The 18,086-nt window shown below is 42.0% G+C and overlaps 1 protein-coding gene across 2 annotated transcripts in view; it reads left to right on the plus strand.

Moving 5' to 3' along the window:
* The window catches only part of PLXDC2 (plexin domain containing 2), a 513,252-nt gene that overhangs the window by 475,708 nt on the left and 19,458 nt on the right, over positions 1-18,086 (plus strand). For both annotated transcript variants that reach the window (XM_059729061.1, XM_019497583.2), the window contains exon 13: positions 7,606-7,766. In XM_059729061.1, coding sequence (XP_059585044.1) covers positions 7,606-7,766 — 161 coding nt within the window. The remainder of the gene's footprint in view (positions 1-7,605; positions 7,767-18,086) is intronic.

The following is an 18,086-nucleotide window of genomic DNA, read 5'->3' on the forward strand; positions in this document are numbered from 1 at the left end:
CCAGCCTGTACCCCACCCAGCTCCATGCTTCCAGAGCTGTGTGGGGAACAAAATTCCCAGCCCCCAGCATTGGGGAGCTCCCAGCACCAGCTTCATGACCTTAGGGCCAGTGTTGGGAGACCCTTATCTCCCAGCACCAGCTCCATGTTGTAGGGCCAGCACTGGGAGACCCTTATCTCTCAGCGCCGGCCCCACAGCCACAGAGCTGGCGCTGAGAGATAAGGGTCTCCCTGCACTGGCCCCACTGTCATGGACCTGGCACTAGAAGATAAGGGTCTCCCAGCCTCCCATTTCCCAATTGTGATCTTGGAGCAGGGGACTTGGCACTCCCTGCTGCTGGAGCAAGGGAACATAGTTCCTGTCTGGGCTCCAGTGGCAGAGCCCGCCCTGGCAGCAGGCAGCTCCCAGGGGCAGGAAACAATCTCCTGCCCCCTGGTGGCTGGCTGACCGGGAGCAGATTTGCTCCTGGTCAGACATCTATACAAGTGCTACTTCACTGCTACTAATTCAAAGTAAATTTGCTACTTGCACTTGCAGGTAGAAAATTTACTTATGATTAGTGAGATTGACTGTGCAATAAGCATGTGCATGTGTAAATGCACATGCTTACTGCACAGTAAACTACACTACGTAGTAAAGCATCTTGTGCAGACACGCCCAGTATGCAATAAAAATCAGACTGACCTGCAGATGTGAACATACTCTTTTCATTTACAGGAGTTGTAAATAAAAGCATTTGTAGTTATAAATAAGACACACAGGTCTGCAACAAGCATGCATAAAGCAAAAGAAAAGGAAATTTAGGAGGAAATTCCTTTTGTGAGAGCTGCCACCAGAAAAGGATTGGTCATCAAGACAAATATCATCCCTGAAGGTTTAGCGGTGCCTGGAACAGCAGATGTGCTGTGATAAGCTTAATAAGGTTTTGCACCTGAAAAAGTTCTCAAGTTTTCTTTCACCCATTTTCCTCTGTGACTTTTTAAAGAACTGTCAGTTGATTTGTGTCAGAGGAAATTTTCAAAGTTGACAACATTGTCTCTGGGAAAGCAGAGTGCAGTCAATTTCTCAAGTATTCTAACCTTGAGGTCAATGAACTGAATTTTGATTATAGAAATGACTAGTTAGTTACTTACTATTTTTTACCATCATTTAGAAAGCCATTTACTTATATTTTATGATTTTTATTATTTGCTGTTCTGATCATTATTTCACTGCACATGGAATGCTTTGCACTATGGGCAAGTAGAAATACACAGGCTGTTGTCATCAATATCATCTAGTAGTGACAGTGTGCTCATTTACAAACCTGGATGCTAAGCACTGAAAGAATACAAATCAAAGCAGATAAATTTGATGGCTCCTACAGACTGTTTTGGGCCTTTGTTGATATACAGCATTCTTAATATGCATGTGGAATATGATAATCCCCATTCAGCCGTGACTCAGTGAGTAATTTGTATTATTAGTAAATTGGACAGAAAATGGGTATAAGTGGTAAGGTAGTTTTATTTGTGCAGATCTGGAAAAAGTATAAGACAGATGTAAAAGGCAAAGCAACTGCTAAGAAGCCAGACATCTTTTTGTCAGATCACTACATTGGGGCACCTCATGAACTTCTCATGACCAGAAAGAAGGGGTTTGCATTTTGGCATAGGGCATGTAACATAAAGCAGGCCTCTCCCACTGGCCTCTACATTTGCATAGTGCTTTGAGAATGTAAAGTATGTGCAAGTACTAACTGCTGTCTTCCTTTTTACTGTGCATGCATTTCAGTACATAAACTGAAAATTACAGATGAAACTTGTATACATTCATCTAATCTCCTTTTCATATATCATTTAGGGTTTAATCCAATGAAGGACTTGCATGTCTAAGTTTCACATGTCTGCCCCCACACCTAAACTTCGTGTTGGGTATCGAGTCTCCCTATTCAGTGCATGGGGAGACCTAGCTGCTTCAAGATGGGCTCCAAAACCCTGTATACTGAGCAGGAAAGTGCCTAAAGTGACCAGTTAAGATCTACAGCATATAATCTTCTCTGGGTTAGGTACTTACAACCTTTCAGTCAAAAAACTGAGCAAGGTTCATATTTTTCTTTTTAAAAATGGCTGTTAGTGGAAGAAGGGGTGATGCCTCACTTACGTAACTGTGTAACCTGGAAGATTTGGTGCTGACACAACAAGGTTCCTGGCCTGGCTTGCCACCAGGCTGCCACCTCGCCCTCATTTCTGGGCTCTGTGGGTCCTGCCCCCACATTGGTCCTGCCACCTTACAAACTGGCCATGACTTGATGTTATAGGGTGCTTGTACACATGATAGTTTTAGTTCTTAGGACTGCATTCTGCACCCCCTAAATTGAAACGGTGAGTTTCTCATTGAAATGGTGGGGTTTTATTTTTGTCACTGTTGTGGCAATCCTTTTTTTTTCTGATTGAAACTGTCCACAGCCATTGGGGGTGAGCTGCTGGTGGACCAAGCAGCCCCTGAACTGCGGGGGACTCTGGTCCTTCCATCCATAGAAGCAGGGACCTCTGGGGATGCCAGAGTGGGCTGCTAGCATGCCAGGTGCTGCCTCAGCTCAGAGGCAACACCCAGCCTGATCCAACTCTTCCCTGACCCCAATCTGAGACAGCACCCAGCCTGCTAGCGGCCTGCCTGGGCAATGCCAGGGGGTGCAACCACCTTGGAGGAAAGGACCAGGGCCCCCCACAGCTCAGGGGCCGCTTGGTCTGCTGACATCTCACCCTCCAACCTTGGGAGAGGCAAGCAGGCTCCGCCAAAAAAAACAAAAGGATCTTGCCCCTTCTCACTTCTGCTGAAGACAGAAGTGGCAAGGGGCTCAATCCTTTTTTTCTGTGGAGCCTGCCTGCCTCTCCCGTGGCAGGGGAAGGCAGCTAACTAATAACTAACTAATTTTAAGCCCCCAAAACTCTTGCACATATATAGTGTGATGCCATTAAGCCATATAGAGTGACATTTTCATCACGTGTACATAGTATTGGCATCAGGGGCACAAGCTCCCAAAGGTTCATAGGGAGGCTGCCCCAGGAGGCAGATGCTGGTTCTGAGTTAGGTCCTTGTCTGAACTCAGGCATTTTCAGACTTAGAATAATTTTTAATTTGGCTGGGTTCCACAACCCAGGGTGCACCACACTAGGACCCTAAATGGTCAGGCCTCAGCTCCAGCTTAGCACTCTGTGGGCTCTGGGCCACTCAGCCCCTAGGTACACCTCCTTTACACTCGTCTCCCAAGTCTTTGCTGCCACATACCTAGTCCTCTGACATGCCGCAGTCCTCCCTTTTGAAACATATTTGGGATACTGCCCCCACACACCACCCCAGATCTCCAGCTCCTCAGAGCACTCTAAACTGCGTACCTCTGCAGCACGCCAGGGGCCTCCAATACATCTCTTATAGCTACATCGGTCCTTCAGTTCAAACACAGATCAAAAGTATGAGCATTCACTCCAAAGCATAAGGCTTGCCAAGCACAAACTCCCCTGTCAGGGTTAACTCTCACCCCAGGGCAGGGGTGAATGGTGCCTCCTGAGTCTGGGGGGGGGCACAATTTGTGAGTGGGCCCGGGGTGGGTCAAAAACCCCATATCCACTCCTATACTTGTGTGCCGCAGCTTAGTGCCCCTTCCCCTCCCCCCCCCAACATGCCACCAGCCTGCACAGCAAAAAAAACTGCAGCAAAAATACTGCCCCACCTTTGTGGGCCAATCCCAGGTAGGGGCACATGCCCCACTGTGCCCTCCCTATCAGTTGCCTGTGCCTGAGGGTACCACAAATGCAAAAGGTTCAAAGTACTTATCTTGTGTCACTCATAGCACAGGGTCTTTTCCACCCTTCTGTGGGACAGTCTTTTCCTCCAGGTAGTCCAGACTGGCTCCCCCCGGGACTCTTTCATTGTTAGCTCCTGTAGCCAGACTGCTTGTCCTAGGCTAAGCCCTGGGCTTTTGAGCCTCTCCGTCAGTCACCTGACCCCCTAATTCCACCCTAGTCCTGCCAGTCACTGCTTACACATGTGCCAGGTGGCCATCTTATTTAGGTCTCTTTTTACTGTTAAATCTGTACCCAGGGGCTGGGCTGGGCTGGGCTGGGCTGACCAGCAGGCCGTGGGTTCCCTCCCTGTTTGCCTATTGATTGGGGTACAAGGCTTGGGAAGAGAAGACAGTTTCCAGTTCCCTGATACGAAGAATGTTTCTGTATTTTATCCAATGAACAATCTGTGTAAAACCACAGAAAGCTATCTCAGGAGCAGGAATTAAAACCCAGATCTCCCCACTTTCAGATGAGGGCAGTAGCCAACAGTCTCCAGCGTCATGCACGCTCTCCCCCTTTTCTCAATAAATACTGCAGACTTGGCTGTGCAGTGGCCAAGCGTCAATAAGAGGGATTGAGAGTCCCCCAGCCAAAATTGTCTGCAGCTAGATAGTTAGGGCTTTCTGGTAGAAAACATGGGTTTGAATCCCTTCAGTGTGATGAGGGAATTGGCCCTTGCCCTTCCATATCCTGGCAAATGTTTTAAGAATTAAGCTATTATCTGTATATAACAAGCTGACCTTGTCACCAACAAGTGATAAAAGGCAGCTGTGACTGCCTGTGTATTTTGTGAAAAGTCTGATACATCCCATTGCAATCTGTTAGGTATGCTCTGAATATACCTACTGGATCACGGCACTCAGGAGGTATAGGCAAAGATGTACTTAATTCCTGTATCCTGATCAGTTTGAGAAATTTGATAGAGTGATTAGATGCTAAAATAGCTAAAGCAATACCACGTCTCTTTTGCTTCTAAACCAGGGATGGACAAAATACAGCCCACAGGTCAGATCTAGCCTGCCAAGGGATTCTATCTGGCCTGTGGCGGGTCCCTTGGCCCCACCCAGCCCAGGCATGGAGGGCAGCCAAGCCCATGGCATGTGCAGTAGAGCAGGGGAATCACAGCATCTGGACTCAGCTTCCTGGCAGCCCCTGCAGCTGTGTCTTCTTCCAGCTGCTGCCACCTGTGTTGTCATCACCACTGGACCCAACCCCCTGCCCAGGCACCCCAGCCCATCCACCCTGTACCCATTGCCAGGCTGGGGCCAGGACTGGGATCATGGTGCAGTGACGGTGCAGGGCTGTGGCCTGGGGCAGATCGATGATCCACTCCCCACACATACCTGCCCACTGAATTGGCACCCATTGCAGGGACATGTGAAGAGCAAATCACGGCAGATCATGTCACATTTCACTGCCTCATGATCCCAGCCATGCCTGCGCACCCTGCTCCTGAATGCTACTCCCTACCTGCCCATGGCCCCATCCCATTTCCCTAGCTAAGTGCGCCCTGCCCACAAGAGTCCCAGGCTGGTTTTCATGGAGACCCCACCCATGCCCTCCATCCAGTGCCCCCCAGTGGTGGGTGCAGGGCTGGATGGGGCCAGATAGGGTCAATTCCCCCACTTCCCCCAACTGCGCCAGGGCAGGTCAGTAACCACGCATTGGGCCAGTTCAGCCCCCTCCCCCAACCCTCCAACATCTCACCAAAACTTCTTAAGTGGCCCTCCACCCCAAATATTTGCTCACCTCTGTTCTAGAACCCCCCAATTGTAGTAACCCTTCTACATATAATCCTCCAGGCCACTATAGCGCAGCACACATTTTTCCATCTCTTTATTTCATTCTCTCAGCATTCTCTACCTCTCTTTTACTATCAAATCTTTTGTTCTTGTTTTTTTCTGCTCTTTTGCTCTCTCATTTTACTTCCGAGACCAACTTCAAGTCTGTGTGGTATAAGAAGGTCACAGTGGGGTGGGGCTTCATGTGGTCTTGTGCTCTCTTGAACTTGTTGCTATGGAAATGGAAGAGAGACTTAGAGTGGTAGACTGCAGTTGGTAGTCTCCTCTTTGACCCTGCAGAATGGAAGTGCCAGGTGCTGCAAGATGTGCAATGGAGGGCCACTATTAGCTTCAGAGTATTTTCCTGATGCTGTACCTATAATCACAGCAGCATCTTTGTAGGGAGGGAAAAGAGGACCTGGAGGTCACAGTCTCTAATACCTTCTCTGTAGTTGTATTTATGCATGTGTATCTTGAGATGGTTTGATTCTATATGAGAACTAGTACTATCAGACATGAATGTACTTATGTCACTGCAATTGTGGGGGTTAACCATTTTTTGTCTTCTATCTTTTATCTTTTTTTCTCCCAATTTTCCTTTTGTAAGGCTTGAATGTTGACTATCTGGGTATTATTTACAGTTGTTACTCTTATCAGATATCATTTGTTGCCAGTAGTGCCCATGGTTTACCAGATGCTTTTCACTTACACAAGCAGGAGCAGTCCTGGTCTGAAAAAGAATAAGTAGGTCCAGGTCAGGAAAAGGAAACAGAAAAAGATTTTTCATACTAACCAATATAAGACTCACCCTGACAACATGCCAGAAGTGCCTTTTTTCTTTAGAGTGACTTGTGGATAAGTTCAGAAAGTTAAGATCATGCACAGGTTTTATCTAGAAGAAGACAGGTGATAAAAAACCTGCACGAATATAAGCTTTTGTATGCACATTAATAGGGTTCCAGTAGTACATGCTATAGTCAGGACTTCAAAATTATTCTCTTGTCTCCCCCTTCTTGTTATTTCTCTTCCATGTACAGTGTTGTATCTGGTAGAGCAATAGTCCTCTTTTTGTGCACTAATAAACTGAACTAACCTATCTTTGATTTCTGTGTTTGAAATCACCAGAATTTTGTGGGGTACCTAAAATAGGAATCATATGCATGTACAGCCAGTTCCACTGACGATAAATAATTTAATGAGGGTTTTCATCCAAATAGCAATAAAGTTATTCAGATTTTGATTGACTGATTTACTTGTGGGTGGCAGTGTTAGGATACACATATATGGGTGTACCTAGATTTTCCATGGCAGATAAATAAAACCAAAAAAAAATAGACCTATCAGCATAAAGATTGGAAAAATTGTGGTCTTAAGCAATACTCTGATATGGTATGTACTTCCTTCAGACCAAGCTAAAGGTATTTCAGGGCCATCTAATGTCCATCTGTTATAGTTTTACAATGTGATTCAGTTGCATAGTGCTTTTGGATACCATTCTCTAAGCCTAAGCAAATGATCAGGCTTTCAGAACGTGTTAATTAGCTACCCCTCACAAAGATTTGTGTCTTCCCTCAACATGGCTTGCATTAAAAAAAGATGACAAAATACAGCTTTCAAAGGGTATTCAATTAATACTTGATGTCTGTGGGGCAACAGTGATTGTATTATAGGAAAATCAAAGTCAAATTCATTACATAGATAATTAGGAACTTTAGAATGTCCAAATTACTTTCAGAAAGCAGGATATTATTTTTTTTAATTGAAATAGAAATAATAAAACATTTGGAAATCTCTTTCATTAACATTATGTAAGTGTGTGGTTGTGTGGAAAAAAAAGATGTAATCTCTTTTAGAAACTTGGGCTGTTGAAAATATTAGGAAAACGTAGTACAGAGAAAGCAAATGTTCACTTATCAGCTGAATTTATTGTAGATGATTGTGAAATATAATGAATGGAATGAAAAGTCATTATGCTAATAAGTATGCTATTCTTGCAGCCTCTACAGATGATAGCGCTGCAGAAAAGAAAGGTGGAACTCTTCATGCTGGTTTAATTGTTGGAATTCTAATATTGGTCCTCATTGTAGCAGCAGCCATCCTGGTGACTGCCTATATGTACCATCATCCGACATCAGCAGCTAGTCTCTTCTTTATTGAGGTGAGTCAAAGATGCTGTGATACGTCACTAATTCTGTCACTTGCCTAATGTCATTAGTCAGTCTACAAGGCTAAGTACAGAGAATCAAAAAGCCCAAGGCTGAATCAGTTCAGTCTTCTCAGATTAGTCTAAGCTGCGTAGATTGAACCAATAAGCAAGTGAACAGACATTCACTTTTAATTCTAGAAATGCAGCTACGTGCTTGCAGTGGCCAAGCTGAGGGGTGTTAGTGCATGCCTCCCTGCTTGGTTGGAGCAGATAGCTTGGGCCAAGGCTGTCCTGCCCACCCTGTGAGGGGAGGTTTGCAGGGGAGTTATAAAGCATCCTGGGAAGCTCGGGGAATGTGAGATGACTTGAATGTAGAGGGAGTCTGGGACAGAAGTTAAATAAACTGATTTAACCTAAATCAGTTAAGTCTGGTACTACACTCATCCAGGTTTATCTTAAACCTGTTTTAGCCATTTTGAAAGCAGTTTATACCCACTGAACTTCTGTTGTGTTATAGAGTTGAACTGGTTTCTGATAATTTATACTGGTATGTGTGTAATTTCTGTCTCTAGCCCAGAATAACACCTTCTAAACCAAAATTATAGACTGTTCCTAGAATCTTGATCAGTGCTGGCTGGGATGTTTTGGAGATTTGGAGATTGCCAAATTACCTAACCCACAAGGTGCTGTTTTAAATTTAGCCATTTTCTCCCATCTCATCTTAGGTTTTCAACAGATTTCTTTTATTTTTGCATCAGACACAAAGGAGATTACCATAATTTCACAAATATAATGGGACATGTTTGCAAGATCTCTTGCTACCTTTTATTTTTCTCATTTGAAATATTACTTCTTCACTATATTTCACAGTAATGGGAACATTGCTGTGCAAAGACATTTTATTTATGATCTTCCATTCATCTTTAATCTGTTTGTTTTCCTTTTGCGCAAATAAAAGAATATGTGTGTGACGTGCTGGGGCTGTGTGGCCAGGGGTACCTTTGTGACACTTCTGGGGTGTTCTCACACTTTCCAGGGGTGCTTTTCTGCCCCAAACCCCTCTGCTCTCTGCTGCTTAACCAGGGGCTGTGCCAGGGGCTAATTCCTTGGGCTGTGATGCCTCAGCCTTACCCACCTTTCCCAGGTCTTGCCAGCTCCTAGCAGAGGGGATTTTGCCAGCTAAAAGAATCACACCTTTGTGCAGGTATGCATACTCAGGAAAGATGGACCCATATCTTCCAGAGAAAAGTCTTGCATATATGGTCAAATACCTCTGATATTACATTTGACAATTAAAAGATTATAACAAAAAGATAAGAGAAAACATAAGAAGTCAGTAACCATATGTTGAAACAGAGATATAAGAACAGTCAAATAAAAAGAAATATCAGAACAAAAACCTGTTCTTACCCTGCATCTTAAAGCCAAGAATGTGATTTGTACTCAGCCCACTAGCTGAGGGACTCCAGTGTTTCCCTATGTCCAGGGAAAAAAAAAATAAAGACCTCAATCTACTCTCTTGGTAAGGCTTGAGTATAGTTTCTTATCTGTCCATTTACATCTCATTCATTGGATTTCGGGAAGCCCATGCTATACATATATAACTTCCTGCCCCCCTCCAAAAGTGCATGTTTACCATACTAACAGTCATTCCTGACCTAATTAAGACCAGGAGAATTTATATATCCTTTTCAACATGAAGATTACAAAACCAGTGTTCACTTAATTTCCCCACTCTGAGAAATGTTCCCCACCCTTTCTTCCTTACCCATAGCCTAAATAGCCAGGGTTATATTCATACAGCCTTCTTTTAAAATGTGAATTTGTTATTGTCTAGAAGGGCTGTGTTCAAAGCAAGTCTGTAAGGGCGATAAGTAAACAAATGCACATCAAATGTTAATTCTCAACAATTACCTCTTCCAAGTGTGAATAGATGAGGAACACTTAAGGTAATCACTGCCCCACTAAACAATCTTGGCTCAAATATAAAGATTTATCAAATTATATGTGTGTCAAATACCACAGTTCATGGAGGCATAATAAAGATAATGATAATTATTGTTTGGCACTACCTATACATAGAAACTACACGTGCCATATCAGTAAACCAGACTCAAAAAAACCTGAAAAACCATGCAGAACATCCCATGAACCCCCCCAAGGATTTTAGGTTCATGACATTAATGAATTCTGAAAAACTACATCAAATTTAAGACACTTCAGATAAGACAGAGACTCTGAAACCTTTGCAACATACATATTCACTTGTTGAAATCTTTTAATGCACTGCCTGCCAGCATAGGGTGATACAAGATATGAACATTATCCCTCATGAAGGTGTTTGGTGCTACAGGATAGTTAGTGTCTGCGTTCTGCTGTGATATGTTTCCTTTTGGCTCATCAGTGCTCCCCTGTATGGAATTAAATATTTATATTTACTTTTTTTTTTTGTACGACTATATTTACTGAACAAAAAAGAAAACTCTGAGTATTCCTGGAACCAGCTGGCCATGCCAGCCTACTTTGAAGAACCTGGTCAGTTTCAAACAGGCAATTCAAAAGATACAGAATTGGAAATACCATGAAGGGTGTCAACTGGATTGCTAAAGTAACAGTGTGGACCAAAATATGTAACCAGTGATATAATCTTTATTCTTAGTGATAGAAGTATGAATTGAGGTGTGAATGAAACACTGATTCATCTTTAAGAACACTTAATTAACTGTCATGTAAAAGTAAATTAAAATTAATTATATACCATTATTCTGAGTTCAGGCAATGTAACTGCTCTAACTTATGGATCAGGATCCAAGCAACAAAATCAGGTAGTTTTCTTTCACGTCTATGTAACATACTAGGCACACCTACACGCGCCCCCTAGGGGGGAGTTGTTACTACACCATCATTTAGTACATGCTTTAGGTAGTACTAAATAACAGCTCAGTAATACCCTTTACTGCACCGTCCCAGGAATGCATGATTATTTTTAGCAACTACTTCACCATACATAGCACCTTGCACTATAGTGAGATAACTTGTCACTATGGTGACATAGCATCAGTGTCATGGTTTGTGCCTTCAGATGCTATGTTGCCATACCGCGTCACTAAGGCAATGTAGCATCACATGTAGACATGCCCACTAAGATAAATCTCTTCTGCCATAAATGGACACATCTCCATTGATGGACTCTTCTGCCATAATTGGACACATCTCCAGTTCCAGTTAGTGGAACTGTATCCATTTATACAAGAGGAGATTGGCCCCCTCCTGGGTTTGTTTTTGTTTTTTACTATATTTAATTAGGACTCAACTAGGTCTGGCAAAAGGTAGCTTGTTTATCTGCTAATGGAAACTGCCAAAAAGATCTGATTTGTTTGAAAGACAAAGTAAAGGAAAAAATCATTTTCTGAAGGGAAAGAATGTAATTCTCTTCACCCAAAGTGTAAGGATGTGTATGCATTATTTCCCGCATTGAGTTGAGACTATATCTCCTAAGAGTGACATTTGGAAAGAATAAAAGTATATCTGTGTGAGGAAAAGCCCAGGAAGATGATAAAACAAGTGGCACATGGAGGTAACTCATATAAAAACAATTCCCCACTTGATCTGAGAAACAATGCTACAAATGTTATCATATAAAGATCCATGACTAGAAATAAGTGATATTTCTAAATAAGCTGTGCTGGGTAGCACAGTGATGTCAAAGAAATCAAATTAGAAGAATCTAATTGGAATTACGGAGTAGACCGTGTTACCCAAGTTTAGTGTGACAATAAATGATTTATCTAATTTACAAGAGATTAGTAGAATTCAAATCTGATATTTCATGTTAGGAATAAAACTGAGTAATGTTGCCATAGGCTTGACCAATCAATGTAAGAAAACAGCACTGCCTCATCAGCAATATTAGATGGACTAAGATTACTGATTAGAAAAAAACATTTTTTTTAAATGTTGGTGCTTATTTAAGAAAATAACTCTGTTTAAACCAACACAGGAAGGACAGACAAACAGGCAGTTCCCTCATACTCTATTTTATTGCACACCTCCAAATAAAATGCACCTTGTTTTTGGAAAGCAGAATATAGGAAAAAAAAGATTTGTCCAGAGTTATGACTGTCTGTGTGCCACAGACCTCTGCTACCCTTTGCATATATTATGCAATTAAATTTTTAATCCCACAATGAAGTTAAACTGGCCACACGTGCAAAAAGTAAAATCAATCGTACATGCAAAGTAATCATCACACCATAAAAAGAACAATACAGATATAAAAAGAGACGATCATCTACAAAGTTAGTGTTTGAAAATGAGTAACAACTCTATAGGTTGTTTCTATCCAGCATTAGTTAAAACATGTGGCAGGGCCCATAGAGTAAGTCCTCTTGGGAACATAGGGTTTCTAGGAAGTGTGGCATCAGGAACTTCTTGGTGTGGCAGACTACCTTCTGGGATAGACATTCTAGTTTCCCTGGAGGACTTTGTAACACATGATTAGGCTTCAGAGCCTTGCAAAGTGCAGTAGCAAGACTGTTAATTCTTTACTGTAAATAGTTCTTTACATAAGTTCCTGTAAATACAGTGTTTCCACACCTCTGGCTTCACTAAGATACTACCAACGACTCACTTGTTTTGAGGACAAGCAACAGTATTTGGCCAATACTTAGGGTTGTGAGAAGGATAACACAAGACTCCACCTCTTCGGTTTGCTGAGCAAACACAAGTGGCAGCCATTTTGGTAGCTGCATGGAATGCAGTGTCTCCAGGGCTAGGGGAAGACATTACACATAAACCAGTTTAAGTGATCAGAACCTGGTTTAAACCTGTAACAGAACAGATGTTCAGTGCACATAAACCAGTTTGAAAATGGCTGAAACCAGTTTGACATAAACCTGGTTAAATGTAGTATCAGACTTAACTAACTTGGCTCAAACCAGTTTATGCAATGTCTGTCCCAGACCCCTTCCTGGTTTAAATTAAATCAGAGTCCTCCAGCATCCCAGCATGCTCTCTGGGCTGGGCGGGGCTCTCTTCTCCACAGCAGGGATGGCCCCTCCCCTCTGCTCCCTCGTCAGAGGTCCAGCAGACTTGCTGCTGGCTTCCCCATACCCCCCACCCCCTCACCACTCACTGCTTAAGCAGGGATTCCTTCCTCCTCTCTGCCACAGCATGGACTATAGCCAGCATGTGGTATGCTAGCTAATGCTGTGTAAGGCTCCAACAGAGACTGTGGACACAGTAGGGTCTGCCTGGCTTCCCCCTGCCCTACTCCCAACCCTGCTCAAGCAGGAAATCCACCCCCTCTCCCTCCCATCTCCCACAGCATGGAAACCAGCCCTATGGACCCTAGGCATGTGGCATGCTATCTAATGCTGAGAGGTGTCTGTGCACGTGTCTCTCTCCAATTTCACTGGGACAGGCAGAAAGAACAGTGATTGCTTAGGGCTGTTTGGAGCTAATCAACAAGTCAGCAGGTCAGGTCTTTAAGAAGTTTGAAGTAATGGAGAGAGGCCATTGTTGTGTTTATTGGGTGATAAAGACTGTTATCACTATCAGCCCCCAGCTGGCTTGCTTGCTTGTCAGTTTTCTGCAGACAATATGATGAAGCAGAGAAGGAGATTGAAAAGCTCTGTATTGTCAACAGATGCATGCACTGCACCTCCCTTCCCCGCCCCCCACTGCCTTGCCTCAGAGTGCTAGACCAGAGCTGGGGGCTGGCAACACTCCCGCCCCTTGAGCAGCCAGAAGGGAAAAGCCTGGGACCATGCAGGTAGACCTCCCTGATGAGAGAGTCAAGTCCCGCTGGGGCCTGACCACACCCCACTCAGCTCAGCTGCCTGCTCCGGCGCCCCTGGGTTCTAGCCTGAGCCACTGCAGCCATGTGCCTGAATTTCCTTAGTCAAGAGAGAATGTGTGTCTGTCCTGTTTCAAGCCTAGCAAGGTTAGACTAACCTGCAAAGATTCAATCAATTCAGGCTTAGGCTTTTTGAATGTCTGTCCCTAGCACAGGAGCACACCTTTTCCAATGAAGAAAACAGCTTCCCCACTTAAAACACACACACTGATTTGAGGTGGCTGTTTTGGAGGGAACGTTGTGTGCTGTATATGAGAAACTTTGCTATTTTGTCTGAACAACTGATACTGACCTGCAGACCATTCTGCTTTCCCAATCCTGGCATTGAGAAGAAGCTGCTAATTCACATTGACTTTAGTGGTGGTTGTGTCCGCCAAAGTGCAATGTGAACACACAAGTCCAATTTTTATTTGTCAGCCTAAAGAAAGATTTGAATTCAAGACCCCAGAATCAATCATTAACTGACATACAGGTAGGGAGAGAAAAGAGAGCTTCCCCTATGCTCACAAAAATAAATTCCATGCACTCTTATCTCATTGAAGTTATAGCATATGTATAACATTTTAACCATGCAGTAGAATTTTGTAACAGAATTGCAGGGACTTCTCTACCATCCTGTAGGAAGATTTTTCAACTTCATATTACATGGATAATTTTCCACTATTTTTCTTTTTTGTATTTCTAGAGTAATACCATGAAAATTCTTGTAGTTGCATCTATATTATATTTTATAGTATAAGGTGTGAGTGGGAGTTCTGACTATTATACCTGACATACTATTTTGATCATCAGTCAGGAACTCATAGATAAGCCAGTGTAGCTTGAGAGAGATTGATTCTAGACAACCTTGTAGACTGAAAATTGCTGCAGCTGAACCCATGGCTTATTGAGTTTCATGGCTTTTTTGCAAATTATGCACCCAGGATCAGATCTCACTTCCCTTCCATGCATTGTAGGAGGTTAAATGTAACCAAATGAGAAATGGGCCACTGAAATGAGGAGCAATAAGTATATGTGTGGTGGAACTGAACATGACAACTACATGCTTAGAGTATGCATGTCATCAGGAAAAGTGGCTGGAGAGCGATTCCTTTACAGTGTGAGAAAGAAACACCTATTACCAACTTTTTTAGTAAAGGCATTTTCTCTTTTATGATTCAGGAGAAAAGTGAATGGCAAATTTTCAGAGCTAGATTGTTGTCAAAATGAAAAGAGGATAGGACAAGTAAAAGAAATGTCTTTGGACTAGCAGACATGTAGCTAGTCAGATAATGACATGTTAGAGTACAGAATGCCTCTTCTGTAATTTTCCTTAAAAAATAATTGCTCATATTTTGACTGGAAACCCCAAGTTCTACAATAATAGATCCAATCCTGTAATTTTTAATAATGTTGTTACCAGGTCAGGAAACATTACTGTTGACCACTGCAGCATTTCTTATAGAAAGGAAAGAGGTTGTCTAAAATTATACTCCATTGTAGATATACTTTACAATAAATATATTACTGTTAATGACATAGGAATAGTTCATCCAAGAAGATAGTTTTAATCTGAATTGTTCTAACAGCCAGAAGCACTAATGTTAAGAAATAAACCCTGGAAAAAGGTAAAGGTTACATGATCAATTCAGTAATACCCAAGCTAAAAGAGCACATACCAGAGGTTGTCATACCATGTTACAGTCAGCAGTTCTGGGGAGACAATAAGGGAACAAATACAGTACTGTTTTCTTCAATGGAAAAACTCCTATTGCCAACTGGTAGAATTGAATCAAATTCTTGAAGAGTACTGTATTTTCTCACATACAGTGATTACCTTTGCCCCCAAAATCAACCTTGTAAAATTATGGTGTATATTTTAAATGGGGGAAGCTGTTTTCTTCACTTGAAAAGCACTCCTGGAGACAGTGTGCATACAATGCAGCTTCCAAAATGGCAGAGTCCTGTGTTAATCCTCTAATAGCCATAGCTTTGGCTAAGCAGTGTAGCTTGTGGCTGAAGCAGCAAGTGAGCTGCTGATTATTTCTTGATGTGCCTTCTGATTTAAAAACAGTGCTTTATTTGTAGGAGCTTATATAGATGGGAGACAATCTTGATGAGGCAGCTGACATCAGGAACTCCCTTGTGATATACTTTCTGGACACTCTATGTTCTCCTGAGCACTTACTCCATGTCACACAGTTGGCCATGACTTTGAATTCTTTTTTATTTATTTATTTTTTTTACATTCTGCCTTCCTAAAACAAGGCACCTGTTTTATCTGTGGCAGGGGTGTAGTATGCAAGAAAATATGGTATTTCAGAAGATATGAGTATGCTAACAATTTACCACAGGGTAAAAAGGAGAAGGATGTTATCACATATAAACTGTGATAAGTGGAAGTTAAACTCCAGTAAATTGTCCTTCTCTCATTAAAGGCTAAGTTACCACAGTTTAACTTTCACTTCTGAGATGAGAGCAAAGTTGTATGCAGCTACTACAGAGCTGCTGATGTGCAAAAAAGGCCTACCCTCTTCTCACCCACTGTAAATTCATAGCTGACGTAAACTTACAGAGCAAACCATGGTCTTTTTTGGCTGTTGACCGGGGAGAAGGGGAGGGGAGGTGGGGGGACACTTTACTGGAAGAGGTAACACGTTAGGTTAACCCAGCTCTGCACATCTGTATAGAGCACACACATCAGCGGGGCTTTTTGGTGCTTTTATCTAATAGCTGATACAATCAGCTATTAAATAAAAGTGCCTAAAAGCCCCACTGATGCACTCAATCCATACAGACATTGTCTGAGCCAGGTCAAACTAACTCAGTGCCTTTTCTGGGCATGCGCTGGGCTCGGCATGGGGGCACGTCGAGTTACAAGTAAAGTGCCATTTTGTTTTCTTTTATGTCTGTAAGAAGCCTTCATGCAAAAACAGAACAACCAAGATGAATCAGAAGCACAGTATTTACTGTTATATCATTGTTTTCCATGTACTATTTCTGTGCATAGATAAAAATACCAAATCAGACTTTTTTTTCAGTGAAGTTTTGACGTTAATATTTTTAGTACATTTAACATTTTGGGCCCCTTCATTACTTATTTGATTTTCTTCTGGGCTGGTAAATGTTCAGTACTTTATCTGTAATTACCTACTTACTTTCAATTACCTACTTACTTACTTACTTTCAAGAGAAAAGTGTTTTTTTTCCAAAAATTAAACCTGAAAATATGAGATCAGCTTCTATTCACAGTTGATGTATTTTTTGAACAACAGGGTAAATTCAAAATGAATGATGTTCTTGAGATTTTTGTGGGGTTTTTATTTTTCCCTAGAGGAGGAAGAAAATAATTGCTGAAGCAGTCTCTTCAGATTTATTGAGGACAGAAAATGTTAGCAGTTGCATTTCCAACAAAAATGGTTACAGGCAACACTCGCTTAGTGCTCTTAATTGGTTCCTGAATAACCAAACGTTTAGCGAATCAAGCATTAAAAGAAACTGAAAGTATTTGACGATCCAAGATGGCAACTTTAACTGGAAAAGAATAGCATCAATGTGGTTTAATAGTATTTCAGAAACATTTTCCCTTTTTGTTATTAATCATTTGAAACCTGATGTTAAACTCTAATACTGTTCTGTTTCCTTTGCTCCCCATCCCTGGCAATATGCACATCTTTGTTGTTGGTAGTTCATGACTCAGTGGTATACTACTGATTTAGGGGTTTTGACATAAAGGGACATGTCTACACGAGATGCTTCGTTGTCGTAGCAATGCAGTACGGCGATGTAGCATCAGTGGACAAAAACCGTGATGCCGCAGCTACATCACCATAGTGACACGCTCCCTCACTATAGCACGTTGCTATGGTGACACAGTGGCTAAAAATAACCATGCACTGCTGTTATTTAGTACTTCCTAAAAGTAGTACTCATTGCTACTGTGCAGCAGCATCGAAAAAAAACTTCAGGGACGGTACTGTGCAGTAATATCAGTACTTATGCAAGTACTAAGTGACTGATAAGTAACAACTGTGTCGTCCACCGTTCATGTAGACGTGGCCACTGACATTTCAGACTCCGGCCCCAAAATTTGAAATTAAAAAAAATATGAAATTGTGCCTGTTTACTGTTACAAGATGTTATGTAAAAAAGTATACATCATAAATATTACATAAAACCATATTTACAATGTAATAGAGAAGATATTGTCTGCTTTAATCTTCTGGTTTTTAATTAGTTTTGAGATCTTTCTCCCTTTAGTATACAAAAGTTCAATATATTTAGGTGCAAGGAATGGTTCCTTTACAATCAGATGACGCATTTATCTTTAGAAATTCCTTACCATTATCATTTAAGAACAAGACATATTGCAGCAAATATTACTGAGTTTTGAAAGTTACCATTTATGTAAAGACTAATGACCTTCATATTTGTTTTAAATAGACCAGAGCTCACATAATGAGCCTTAAGTGCAGCAGAGTTAATGAACCACAATA

Source organism: Alligator mississippiensis, chromosome 5, assembly GCF_030867095.1.
Source record: "Alligator mississippiensis isolate rAllMis1 chromosome 5, rAllMis1, whole genome shotgun sequence".
In the NCBI taxonomy this organism is placed as follows: domain Eukaryota; kingdom Metazoa; phylum Chordata; order Crocodylia; family Alligatoridae; genus Alligator; species Alligator mississippiensis.